Source organism: Rhincodon typus, chromosome 6, assembly GCF_021869965.1.
Source record: "Rhincodon typus isolate 14 chromosome 6, sRhiTyp1.1, whole genome shotgun sequence".
Classification (NCBI taxonomy): domain Eukaryota; kingdom Metazoa; phylum Chordata; class Chondrichthyes; order Orectolobiformes; family Rhincodontidae; genus Rhincodon; species Rhincodon typus.
The window spans coordinates 102,953,913-102,966,484 of NC_063337.1; the positions used below are offsets into that span (position 1 = coordinate 102,953,913).

Below are 12,572 nucleotides of genomic sequence, written 5' to 3' on the forward strand. Positions count from 1 at the left end.
GAACTGTTTTCTAACTCAAGGAGCTCATAACCAATAATCATCATGTGGTGTCCTGCTGCCAAAGAACTCACACTGTTTATGCTATGGGATTACATTATGTTCTGCTTAGTACAGAACAGCAAACACTAAACGAAGGTATGGACACAGAATTCAATATTTAAAACATATAAAATAGGTACTGCTTACTTAAAAATTATCTGGAATGATAAATGAACCCTGCACATTTTTAAATCTTTCGGGTACTTTTTAAACTTGGCTTACTATTGAATGTCAAAAGTATGAATCATGACTCCAAAGAAGTCTTGAAATTTTATGGTTTTGAATCAAATAGGTCTGGATTTTGGAGTAATACAATCATATTAGAAATTTTATGATGTTGTGAAAGTAGTTGTGTAACTGCAGTCTAAAACAGGATTCAACTGAGAAATTCCGATGCTGTCAGTTTACTTTGTTGTAGCTAATATGTGAACCTAGTCAAGGATCTTTACTGCCACTGATTAAGTCAGTTTGTGGCATCTTGAGATATGTAGGATGCACTTGAAGTGTTACATTCACTATTTGTCACATTTTCATCCTCATACTTAGTGATAATGCCTTTCATGCTGCGATAGAACAAAGTTTTCAACTCCCTTAAAAGATATGAGGAAGAGTACATTTAAAAAAATCTTCCTATGGAGTTTTACTTTCTGTAGATTCTATTCCCCTGATGCATGGTTGAATAAGTTGTACTAATTAATTAGTTGATATTTTCGATAGTTTTGCTGTTTCTGTTGTCTTTGTTATAAGCAAGTGGGCTTGGTTACACTTCCAGAATGCAGGGCTGAACTATTTGACGTTGATGCCGGCTCTTTGAAGATTAAAAAAGGGCATATGGTGCAGAACCTCTTGCAACCTGAGTTATTTGTAATATTAAGAAAAGAAAGTATATGCATTGAGCACCATTTGTGGATTTAAAGCATTCCAAAATACAGCACTGTCCTATAAACAGTAAGATGATCACCAGATCATCCATTTTAGGTATGGTTGAGAGAATTGCGTGAGGGGTGGGGGCAGAGGGAGAATGTTGGCTAGACTGCAGAGCAGAATATCCATGCCTGTCTTTGAATAGTGCATGGGCAATAGCACATCTATGTAAGACAGCTGACCAGGCACTGGTTTTCATGTATCATGTGAAAGAGGAGACCTTTAGAAAGTGCAATTCTCCTTCATTACTGTAGGAAATCCTAGTTAATTACGAGGCAAGAGTCCTATCAGAAAGTCAATGCTGGCACCTGTTAGATTAGCGACAAACCAGTTTTATTAAGACCATCACATTTCATAGGATGTTCCAAGAGGTTTTAAATGAATATCCATGCTAACATTGAGAGCCGGTTGTTGCTCTGCCTTTGTTATTTCTCTCGGATTCAAGCACTCTGACAATACGAAATTTACAATAAATGTCAGATTCTGAACCATGAGGCTAAGTTTCTGCTTTGGGGAATCACTTTAACAACGCACTTCAAACTACAGTGATTTGATTACGCTTCATGTTCCTGCTAACATCTTGGCGCAATTCCCCCAAGTTGTAAATTCTTTTGAGCTGGTTTGGCCAAATATAGATTAAAATCTGTTGGAAACTGCATGGGAAACGTGGAAAAACATCTCCTTTTGTCAGATCTTCTGACCAGAAAATAACAAATGAGACAGGAAGAACAATTTATTACCATAGTAGTATTTACCACTTTACGTTTGATTTCACTGGGTGACTCGAGCTAAGCAAAAAGAAAACACTGGGGCATTCTTCAGTAAAAGCTTTCCTGTCTATGTGATAAATGGAAAGATTCTCAACATCATTGCCGTGAGAGAAACCTTTGGAGCATTCCATGATGGGCTGTTTTGCTATTCAGTGCGAAATGTATTAATGGAGGAGAATATAGTTAATGATAACTACCTTCTTCACTTGTCCTCCTCCCACCTTACACCATGTACCAGAAGCGGGGATTGAGAAGTTCTACACCAGTGTTCATCGCTGGAGCTTCCATACTAATAGACTTCCGATCGATTGAAAGCCAACGAATGTTACTGCTTCTGCATTCAAAAGCCATTAACCTTCACTGAACCCAATAAACGATATAACAGATGAAGGACAAGCTGAAACCATCCAGCTCACTGTTTTGAGATGACTTCGGTGTTACTTCACTGAACTGTGCTGGGAACCACACAGCAGTCGGGTCAACCTCACGTTAGCCAAACATATTTACTTCTGCTAGATAGAGAGAGAGAGGAGAGGGAAAACAAAAAGTGGCATTCAGGATTTCCCCCATGTAAGTTTTTGCTTTAGAATTTTAAAACGCAGACTTTTTTTAAAAGAAAGATTATTCAGGCATTAACTTCCTCCAGTGAGTTCCCCGTTCGGAGATATGTGCATATACCTTAACAAGTTCTGAGCAATTCTATTTTAGTTCAGGCTTGTAATGCAGGCCTTCGGTAGAATGTACTGTTCGCTCCAAATCAAAACTTGGCTCAATCCGGCCAACATTCCAAATCGTCTGTTTCATTGTCAACCGTGGCATTTTCCTGAAATGCTTTGGAAAGCCCCCCCACCCCACAGCGCCTCAATGTCGTTCCGATGCTTAGAAATGGTAACAAGGGAGATTATCCTTTTGTTGGCGTTTTACATAGGAGTGACAAAAGTATTCTCGGCAGGGTTTCAGGCGCTGGAGAGCGCCATCCGACTCCACCCCCACCCACCTCGAAGGCGGCTTCATCAACAAACGATTCTCACTTCTCTCGCGTGTCCTCCCCGGCCTTCGTGAAACGGCAGAGTGCGCCCACACCTCACACTGCTGCTCCAGAGCCAAATGTCTCTGCCTCCTCTACTCACAAATGGCCAAAGCCAGCAAATGCCACCTGATAATGATGTATTAGCGGGAACACAAACAGGAACATACCTGCCAAATGTAGGAATAAAACAAACTGCAAAATTTCTTATTTCTCACATTCAGGGAAAGGCACTAATTTCAGTCCGCTGGACCTAATTCGTAAATTGCAACATTTGAAGTTAACTAAAACTATTCTGCAACCTGCAGCATAAGACAGCACGTCACGTACAGGGAAACGGTATTTAGCTGTACTCATTTATTTTATTCTACAACACACCAGTTCTCTTAACTGGCTGCAGGACTTAAAAAAAAAAATTAACCCACTTAATATATGTTGATGACACAGAAGTTTTATTTTAAAGAAAGAAACGCATAGAGTTGCTTCAGCTATAAAGCAGACTAGATCTGATCAAGAACGCACCAAGATCTGTCCTGCGGTGAGCTGTCCAATAAGACAGTTTATCGGTTAACACAATTACTTCCAACGGGTTCTTCCAACGACTATAGATGCGAGATTCAAATCACACTGCACTAGGCAAGAGAACTAAAATGCAAATAAACCCTTGGATTCTCAATTTATTCCAAAATTGCTCCATCCTAATATTATTCTAATACTTAATAAAGAACTGGGCATGCTGTAAATCAGAAACAAAAATAGAAATTGCTGGAAAAACTCAGCAAGTCTGGCAGCATCTGCAATTTCTGTTTTTGTTTATTCAAATACTTGGAGCATACTTTTTTTTTTACATAATATCCCACATCTGGTTTTTGCTGTAATGGTGCGCTTAGTTAACACAGTGCACACGAAGCCTGCCAACAGCTAGTGCAGGCGGTTGGAGGGTCAATATCGGGACTGAAGTCTTTCCCGGATATTGCAAATGACAGACTTCTGTTCCTTAGTTATCTCTGCCTGTTGTTAGGATCAACTGGGCTAATCTTAACGAGATTTCGTACCACGGCTCATTAAATACTTAAAATCCGACTGAATGCGAACATTAAAACAAGTGTAATGCAATTTTGTTACAGTTTATTAGTATTAAAACATCAATGACTCTTCAAGCTACAAGATCCATTTTGTTGACAGCCATAAGCAGTTCTCTCCCTTCACAATCATAACCTATAGAATCCCTTGAATGTAACTAACGATTCACTTTCTAAAATCGCCTTTAAAAAGATTATAAGGCTTTACTGCGCTGGTGATACGTTACAATTTAAGGATGCACAATCTTTTAAATTCGAAAATCTAGCATTATTATCAAAAGCCAGAAATTTAAATAAAAAGCAAATCTTTAGAGTCAAAAGATCTTTAGTTTAATTGCAATTGTGAAGAGAAATGATAATACAACAATGAAAATGTAATGCTCACAGATCAGTACAAATAATGCGGAGGAGACTAACATACAACTCCGAAATTAAATCTCTCATAGCGCTGTGATTGGCTCTGATCTCCTGTAAACTCAATTAACGAAATAAGCTGGATAAGGACATGAATAGGAAAAGTTTGTAAGGATATGGGCCAAATGCAGGCAGATGGGACTAGTTTGCTTTGGGAACTAGGCGTGGACTAGTTTAATCGAAGGATCTGTTTCCATGCTGGAGGGCTCTAAGTGAGCGTTAGGTGGTTCCGACAACTGCACAACCACACAAGCAATTTATCTTCTGGTTTGAGTATATGGAGTAAATTTCGTAAAATAAACAATGACTTTAAGCAAATTGCAGAATTTTACGACTGGAAGAATCTATACGAATACCGCTCTGAAGTAACGGGAGTCTGAAGATCGTGGAGAATAATTGGCTACAAAATAAAACGATTGTTAAATGTGTTTCTAATTGCGGCCAAAAGTAAAACAAAAACAGGCGAAGTTCAGTATGAAACTCTCGTCAATGTTGAACATTTGTGAACTGTTTCTTTAAACAAAATTTGTCTTCAGTTTGTTGGGGCGAGTTAAATTTGCAAATGTCCTGAACATCAAAGACAACATTTGCTCGCCCTTGAGAGGAGAGGATTGGCCACTGACTTTCTTATTTGCATGATATTAGCAATAAAACGACCCCAAGCAGTAGGGGTACTCAAGACGGACATTTGACTGTCAGTGTAATTGTTTGCACGTAGTGATAGGAGAGCAACGTGCTTTCAGTGCACCAAGAAAGTTTAATCTGGACACTTTTCCTGAGTGAAGAGTCTGCAGAATGAGCCCTGAGAGAGGTAGAAGCAGGGTTGCTGGTGTCCCGGGCTGCAGTCCCTCCAGGGAGCCCTGCTTCCTGCTTCTTGTCCTCCTCCTCGCTCCGACGATGAGTGACTGTAAAACGGTCAGATATTCCACGTACGAGGAGCAAGAGCCCGGCACCGTGATCGGAAACCTGGCCACCGATCTGCAGCTGGAGGCGGCCGGCGGGGCCGGGGGCCAGAGCGGTTTCCGACTGATGCCCGAGTATAACGGCTCGGTCCCGGTGAGGGTCGGGGAAAGGGACGGGCAGCTGACGGTAGGAAGCCGCATTGACCGGGAGCAGCTTTGCGAGGAGCGGGAGCCGTGCCTGCTGCTCCTGGATGTGGTGAGCTTCTCCCGGGACAAGTTCCTCCTGATCCATGTGGAGATCCAAGTGCAGGACATTAATGACCATTACCCCGAGTTCCCCCAGCCCGAGATCGAGCTAGAAATCTCCGAAAGCTCAGCACCGGGGACCCGGCTCCCTCTCCCCGCGGCTCTAGACGCCGACACCGGCTCCTACTCGGTGCGGGGCTACGAGCTCTCGGTGAACGGTCACTTGGAGCTGGAGCTGTCGGACGGTGCAGGCAGCGGCGGGGTCCAGCAGCCGGTACCGGCACCGACGCTGCTGTTGGTGAAGCCTCTTGACCGGGAGAGTGAGGCCGAGCTCAGCCTGAAGCTGAGAGCCCGGGACGGGGGTAATCCACCTCGGAGCGGGGAGGCCCGGCTCCGGGTGCGGGTCCTCGATGAGAACGATAACGCTCCGGCCTTTGGGAGCGGCTCCTTGGAGCTCGAGCTGCGGGAGGACACGGCCCCGGGTTCGCTGCTGCTGCAACTCGAGGCCCGGGACCCGGACCAAGGCCTAAACGGCGAGCTCCGGTTCACCTTCAGCCCGAGGGTCGAGGCGGACGCTCGGCGCCTCTTCCGCCTGGAGCCGCGCTCCGGCCGCTTGAGCCTGAACGCGCAGCTCGACCACGAGGCGCGCGCCCGCTTCGAGCTGGAGGTGGAGGCGCGCGACCGCGGCGCCAGGCCGCGCGCCTCGAGCTGCCGGGTGGCGGTGCGCGTGCTCGACGTCAACGACAACGCGCCCGAGATCCGCGTGAGCGCGCTCGGTCCCGGTCCCGGAGAGGCCTCGGGCCTCGCGTCCATCACCGAGGCGGCGGAACCGGGTAGTTTCGTGGCGCTGGTGAGTGTGTGGGACCGGGATTCAGGAGCTAACGGCCGCCTCTCGGTATCACTGCTCGGGCCCCGGGAGTTACACTTACGGCCGGCTTATGGCATTAACCACTACATGATCGTGACGGCGGAACGGCTCGACCGGGAGCGGGACACCGAGTATAACGTGACGCTGGTGGCCGAGGACCAAGGCCCGGATCCCCGCCGGACGGTCAGGCCTTTCACCGTCACCGTCACCGATGTGAACGACAACGCGCCCGCCTTCCCCCGCTCCGTCTACCGCCTGTCGCTGGCGGAGAATAACCTGCCCGGGGCCCAGCTCGGTACCGTCCGGGCCCGTGACCCTGACCTGGGCCCTAACGGCCGCCTCACTTACCGCCTGCTGCAGCCGCACGAGGGGCCGGGGCCGGGGCCTGGGCCGGGGCCTGGCCTGCAGCCTCCGGCCGTCGCTGTGGAGCCTCACACCGGCTCCTTGTACGCGCTCCGCTCCTTGGACCGTGAGGAGCTGCCCGAGCTCGAGCTGCTGCTGCAGGCGACAGACGGCGGTTCCCCGCCGCTCAGCGGCTCCACCACCGTCCGCCTGATCATTACCGACCGGAACGACAACGCTCCGTTCATCACTCACCCGCCGCCGCCTCCTCCATCTCCCGGGAACCGCTCCGCCGCTCCCGCTCCCGCCAAGATGGCGCTGCCCGGGGGCGCGCCCCGCGGTTACCTGGCGGCGCGCGTGCGGGCCCAGGACGCGGACGAGGGGCCGAACGGCCGCCTCAGTTACCGGATCGTGAGCGGGGAGCCGCCCGGGCTCTTCACCATCCGCCCCGACACCGGGGACGTGTACCTGGGCCGCCCGCTCTCCGTGTCCCCCGCCGGGCCCGGGCCCGGGGCCTTCAGCCTGGTCGTGGCCGTTAGTGACGGCGGCCTGCCCCCGCTGTCCTCCACCGTCACCGTGAGCTTCACGGCGGGGCCCGGGCCTCGGCCCGCTCCAGCTCCCTCCGGCTCCCCGGGACCGGCACAGCGGAGCTGGGACACCTCCTTCACCGTCATCGCGGTGCTGGCCGCCGGCTGCGTGGCCTTGCTGCTGGCCATCGTCGGTATCGCCTCGACCTGCGGCACCGGAGACAAGAGCCGGGGCGGACACGGTGGCGGGCGGCCGCCCCAAGCCTTGGACCCCCGGCCCGACGCTGCCCGTCCCCCGTCCCCGGGCGGATTGCACAGTGACGGAGATTCGGAAGAGGCGAGGAAGGGAGTGTCTCTCCTGGAAACACAGCATCAACTCCCTGGCAACACTCAGGAGGTAATCAACAACTTAAACTTCCCAAATTAAACTCTCCAACTGTGAATTTAACACTTTTTAAAAATAAAACCAACAAGGCTGGGAATCTGAAACCAGAAGCATAAATTGCTAGAAAAACACAGCAGCTCTGGCAGCGTCTGCTGGAGAGAAAGCAGAGTTTTATCTTTCCAGTTCACTGACCATTCTGATTTTGACTTTTATTTGTGCTCACATGTACCTAATTACAGTGGAAAGCTTGGTTTTTGCAAGCAGCGCAGGCAGATCAAAGGGTGCATAGACAGAGTGAGGCATACAGGTTACACAAAACAAAGATCAAGATCCTTCCGATGAAGGGTCACCAGACTCAAAACACTACCGCAAGAATGCGAGCCTTTTTTATTCATTGATTGATTGGATGAGGGTGTCACTGGCTAGGCAGCATTTATTATCCATCCCTAACTGCCCAGAGGGCAGTTCAGAGTCAACCACATTGCTGTGGGTCTGCAATCACATGTAGACCAGACCAGGGAAGGATGGCAGTTTCCTTCCCTAAAGGACATCATGTTTTTATTTTAACTCTTGTTTCTCTCTAGATGCTGCTGGGTAGTTTCTCCAGCAGTCTCTGTTTCTGTTTGTGATTTTTTTTTAAACAACTACTGCAATTTTCCACAGGCAATCATGATGCAAGGCACTATTAAGATTTGTTGAACACTAAAACAAAACCAGTGAATTTTGGAAATCTGTAAACCCAAACAGAAATTGTTGGAGGGTTTCTCTCAATGCAGTGCAGGTATGGCCAATTGAATTAGGGTCTGGGACAAAGTGAAACCCCACAAATCTTAATTTAAACAAAAAACAAATTGCCGGAGAAACTCTGCAATTTTAGAAACCCAGCAATTTGTTTTTATTTTTTAAAAAAGTAAGATTATCCCTGACCCTAATACCAACTGGCCATACTTGTACTGCATTTTAGGGTAAGAGCTAGGGTATTTCTGGATTTGGGACATCTCCACATACTTTACCAACCATCTCATTTTGCAATTACAACACAGAAGGCCACTTAGCTAGCAGCGACATCACAGGCCATCAGAATGAGTAATTCACCTATAGTCGTGCCCCTGCCCTCTTTTTATCTGTAGTCCTTTTTTTCTTTTTCCCTTTTTTTTCAGATCGTGATCCAAGCCTCTCTGTTGAAATTAAGAGATGGAACAGACCTAAAGTAGTTTCATACAGAGAAAATTTTTAAATCTGCAATAGGTGAAAGCTGAAGAGATGAGACTCTCGATAATTGAAACAAAAACTTCATGCCAGAGAAATGTTTATCAGCAGTTATATCACATCATTTAGGGGGTACTTCACTTTTGTTTCCTGGCAAATGAAGTGTGTGTGTCCAGCGACTTCACAACCGAGTGTCTCAATGTCGAATCTGCCAGTGATATTCCAGTATATCAAAACTTCTTGAAAAGCAGGGCAGCTGCAGTACGTTCAAGTATGCCTGGATTTCTGCATTTAACTGCACATGCTGTCACTGGAAATGGATGTTTGATTTACACTTGAGTAATATTATTTGTAAAAAGCCACACTGGTACAGCACAATCTGGACTATAATTGTGTATTGAAAATTGCAGCTTTCAAAATTGCTATAGCTTTTGTGTGTTTAAATGTAGGGCCAGGTTATTCAATCCCTCGGATGTTTGCACCATTCAAAGAGGTGATAGCTACATCATGCCAATTTATACACTTTTTTTACTCAAATTCCTCAGGTTTTAAACCTTGCCTGACTAAAATCTATTTTCAAACTTTTAAAGTTCCTGCTGTTGGAACATTTATTCACCTCCTTCTGGAGTGAGGGTTCCAGATATCTGCTACCCTTTTTAGAAAGTAATGCTACTGAATGGTATGGCTATTAACTGTACTGGATGCTTTACAGTCGGATACATTGTAGGACAGCCGTCAAACAAGCTTAAGAACATTTAGCAGATGGACTTGTTTTCCAGCAATACACATTTGACTTCATGTTTAACTACGTTATGTTAATAGTGGGGAAAAAAAAGTTCAACCCACTAGAGAAAGTACATTTTATGAATGAAGCTTTTATCTGCCTCACTTAATAATCAAGTACTTAATATACCCTCGAACTGCAAAGTATCCAAATGACAACTGATGGAAAGTCATGCAGTTCCATTGTGTGATCATTGATCTGTGCACAGCATGAATATGTCATTGGGATAATGAGTTGTCAATTATTCATCTGCCTATCATAGAAGTAATCATTTTCACTTCTTTCTTCACTAACAGTGCTGTGATTTTATAGTTACTGAAATCTACTGCAAGTTAATTGTTATAAAACTATAACAACATGTTATGTAATTCAATAATGAAGTAATAATTATAAACAGCACTAAAAAAGTGAAATACTACTTTGCTTGTTTTTAGAGCTTTATGCCAGAGCCTGATGTCAATCATGGAGCCTTTTGTACAGTTGCCTTTCATCAAAATATCAAGTAAGTGGATTGTTTGAGTCAATTTTATGTATTTATACATTTATAAGCATGTGCAGTCAGAAATGATTAATAAAGAATACCAGAATTTGGTTTTTCTCCTTTTAAGTGCTCTTAAGATTTTTAACTCTTTTTTTAAGATATATTTTTCCTCTTGTAATGTTTCCTTACTCCTCCCTTGCAGGACCCATGTATGTCCTGGACAAGATGTATTCAGCGGAAAAGACAGTGGGAAAGGAGATAGTGACTTCAATGATAGTGATTCTGACATAAGTGGTGATGGATCAAGAAAAGGACATGCAGTAATTGATCAAAGGCAGAATGGTAAACAATTAATTAGATCATGATTGTGTGACTTCAATTTGATGCTAGTTTAATCAACCTAGAATCTCTTATGCAGTAATGGAAAATATTTTCCAAACAGAAAAACAAAGTTAACATTCTCATTTTATTTGCACTTGAAATTTATTAGGATGCAATGTTAAAATCAACATTTTGAAGTTCTAAATATTTTTCACCCTTCTCTTCCAATTTAGGTGTGTTCCCCTGTCGTAAGAAAAGCCAAACGCCTTGCAGTTCTGACCCCCATTACAACTTGACCTCTCAAACGACAGAATGTGGAAAATTCTCTTCTCACTCAAAACAGAGCTATGTGCTTGCTTATTCTTCAATACCTGCAACGTTACTGCATTCATCTAGTGGTGCAGTCTCTTCCATTCTACAGGATCAGCCATTAAAATATACTCAGCAGTATGGCCACGTAACAAGGTCGGAACCTCAAACTTCTGAAAGTGTTTTATCTAGAGAATCTGGAAGGACAGGACCCTCACTTCACCCACCTGTGATACAGAGACCTTTTAAAACAACTTCATCAGCATATAATGCTTCCGGTCAAAGATACCAAACCAGTTATCTTAATACAGCCCTCTCTGAAGTGGCTACTTCTTTTTGAACTCACAAGTAAACACTGATGTCATTGTTCAATTTAATGGCAATAATTGCCAATATACGTGCAATATATTCACTTCTGCCTGAGCCTACTTTTTAAACGTCTTTTGGATAAGAAACTATGACCTCATGTAAGCTCTAATGGAATGTTTACAGTTAGTTTTCATATTTGTTTTGCAGTTTAGCTCCATTTTAAAATACTCGCATGAACTCTGAAACATAGTCCTCTTCAAACTAGTGATAAGAAAAGTTGACTTATCAACATGACAAGTTGAAAATCATTTTAAATGTTTATTCTAGCCAAAAATGAAGCCTAATCTACTGTGCTTTTTCAGAATGTGGGATGATTAGGTTACCTCCTTCATTTAAGTTAAAAATATTCCAATAGAATTTTATGAGCAGAAGTAGTATGCAATTTGTGGTTACTACTGTGTATCTTTTTAAGGTAAATTGTTTACAGTAGGATAGCTTTTTTTAATATGGAGGTAGACTAGATTTAGCTACACAAACAAGTTTATGGAAATATTGCACTTCCTATATGTTTTTTCTAAATAAAGTAGAAAGTAGCAGCCCTATACTATTGTGTATTTATGGTTCAACATATTGTTCTATAAAATGGTTTGAAGGGAGTTTATCACTGGACAGTAACAAGATTTTTGCCCAAAATGTGGGTGTAGGGAACAAATCAACACGTACAAGTTTATACATTTTTTTTTTCTTCTAAGCATCCTATCCAAGGGAACCAAAATGTAGAAAAATTATTTTAAGAAAATTGGGCAAAGGCTATGCTGAATGTTTGTTTGAAAAAGAAAAATCATTAAATACTCACAAAAACACTAGTTCATGCCAGACTATTCACAATTATAACATTGCTAATGTATCAAATAGTAGCAGGATAAGGTCATTTGAACTCTAAGCATGCTCTGCTGTTTACAACTCTGGGAGGAAATTTGTCCTCATCTCTGTCCTAAATATACAACCTTCTTATTTTTTCCTGAGGCTGAAACCTAGTTTTAAATTTCACAGTTGTGATAAACACCCTTCCAGCACCCACTTAATGTTCATGGTAAAGAATATTCGTTTCAGTTGGATAGCTGTCATTCTTACAAATTTTGAAGAAAAGAGGATACACACACACACACGCACACACATTGGGTATCATTATGGCAAAAGTACTAAATGGTAACTGTTAGGCTTAATCGCGTAAACTTCTTTGGTGAGGAAGAGAGTAATTTATAATATTTTTCTACAGAATTGTCCTTTTGTTTTCTGAGAAATTTCTCAGCAATATGTTTGTTTACTCTAAAAATACAATTAAAGGTGTTTTTTTTCTTTTGAATTCATGAGCGTTGACTGATTTGTATTTTGAGACAACACGCATTTAAGACACTTCTGGATCGTTATACAGGGCGAGTAAGACCCCAGCAGCCGCCTGTTGCTGCTGTCCCCTGTTTGCAATTCCATCTGGTTCCTGGAAATGTATAATCTGTACTGCTTCACAATATCCATGAAAAATGTCCACTGTGAACAAGGTAAGTGTAGTACAGCAAACTTTTTATTAACTGGCCTGACTGGGACCAGGGCTGTACTGCTTGATCAAATATTC

At 43.9% G+C, this 12,572-nt stretch overlaps 1 protein-coding gene across 1 annotated transcript; it reads left to right on the plus strand.

Annotated features, from left to right (window-relative positions):
• The first annotated feature begins 3,205 nt into the window (after positions 1–3,205).
• Positions 3,206–12,302, plus strand: LOC109926848 (protocadherin-8-like). Its single transcript, XM_048597667.1, has 4 exons — positions 3,206–7,538; positions 9,954–10,021; positions 10,203–10,342; positions 10,555–12,302. Exons 1-4 carry the CDS (start codon positions 5,052–5,054, stop codon positions 10,968–10,970), a joined length of 3,111 nt encoding a protein of 1,036 aa, XP_048453624.1. The 5' UTR covers positions 3,206–5,051; the 3' UTR covers positions 10,971–12,302.
• Positions 12,303–12,572: the final 270 nt, after the last annotated feature.

Excerpts from the sequence above, each read along its gene's own strand:
- LOC109926848 (XM_048597667.1), top strand. The coding sequence starts at position 5,052 with ATGAGCCCTGAGAGAGGTAGAAGCAGGGTTGCTGGTGTCCCGGGCTGC. Across the intron at positions 7,539-9,953 it reads TCCCTGGCAACACTCAGGAG|AGCTTTATGCCAGAGCCTGA; the intron begins GTAATCAACAAC and ends GCTTGTTTTTAG. Across the intron at positions 10,022-10,202 it reads GCCTTTCATCAAAATATCAA|GACCCATGTATGTCCTGGAC; the intron begins GTAAGTGGATTG and ends CCTCCCTTGCAG.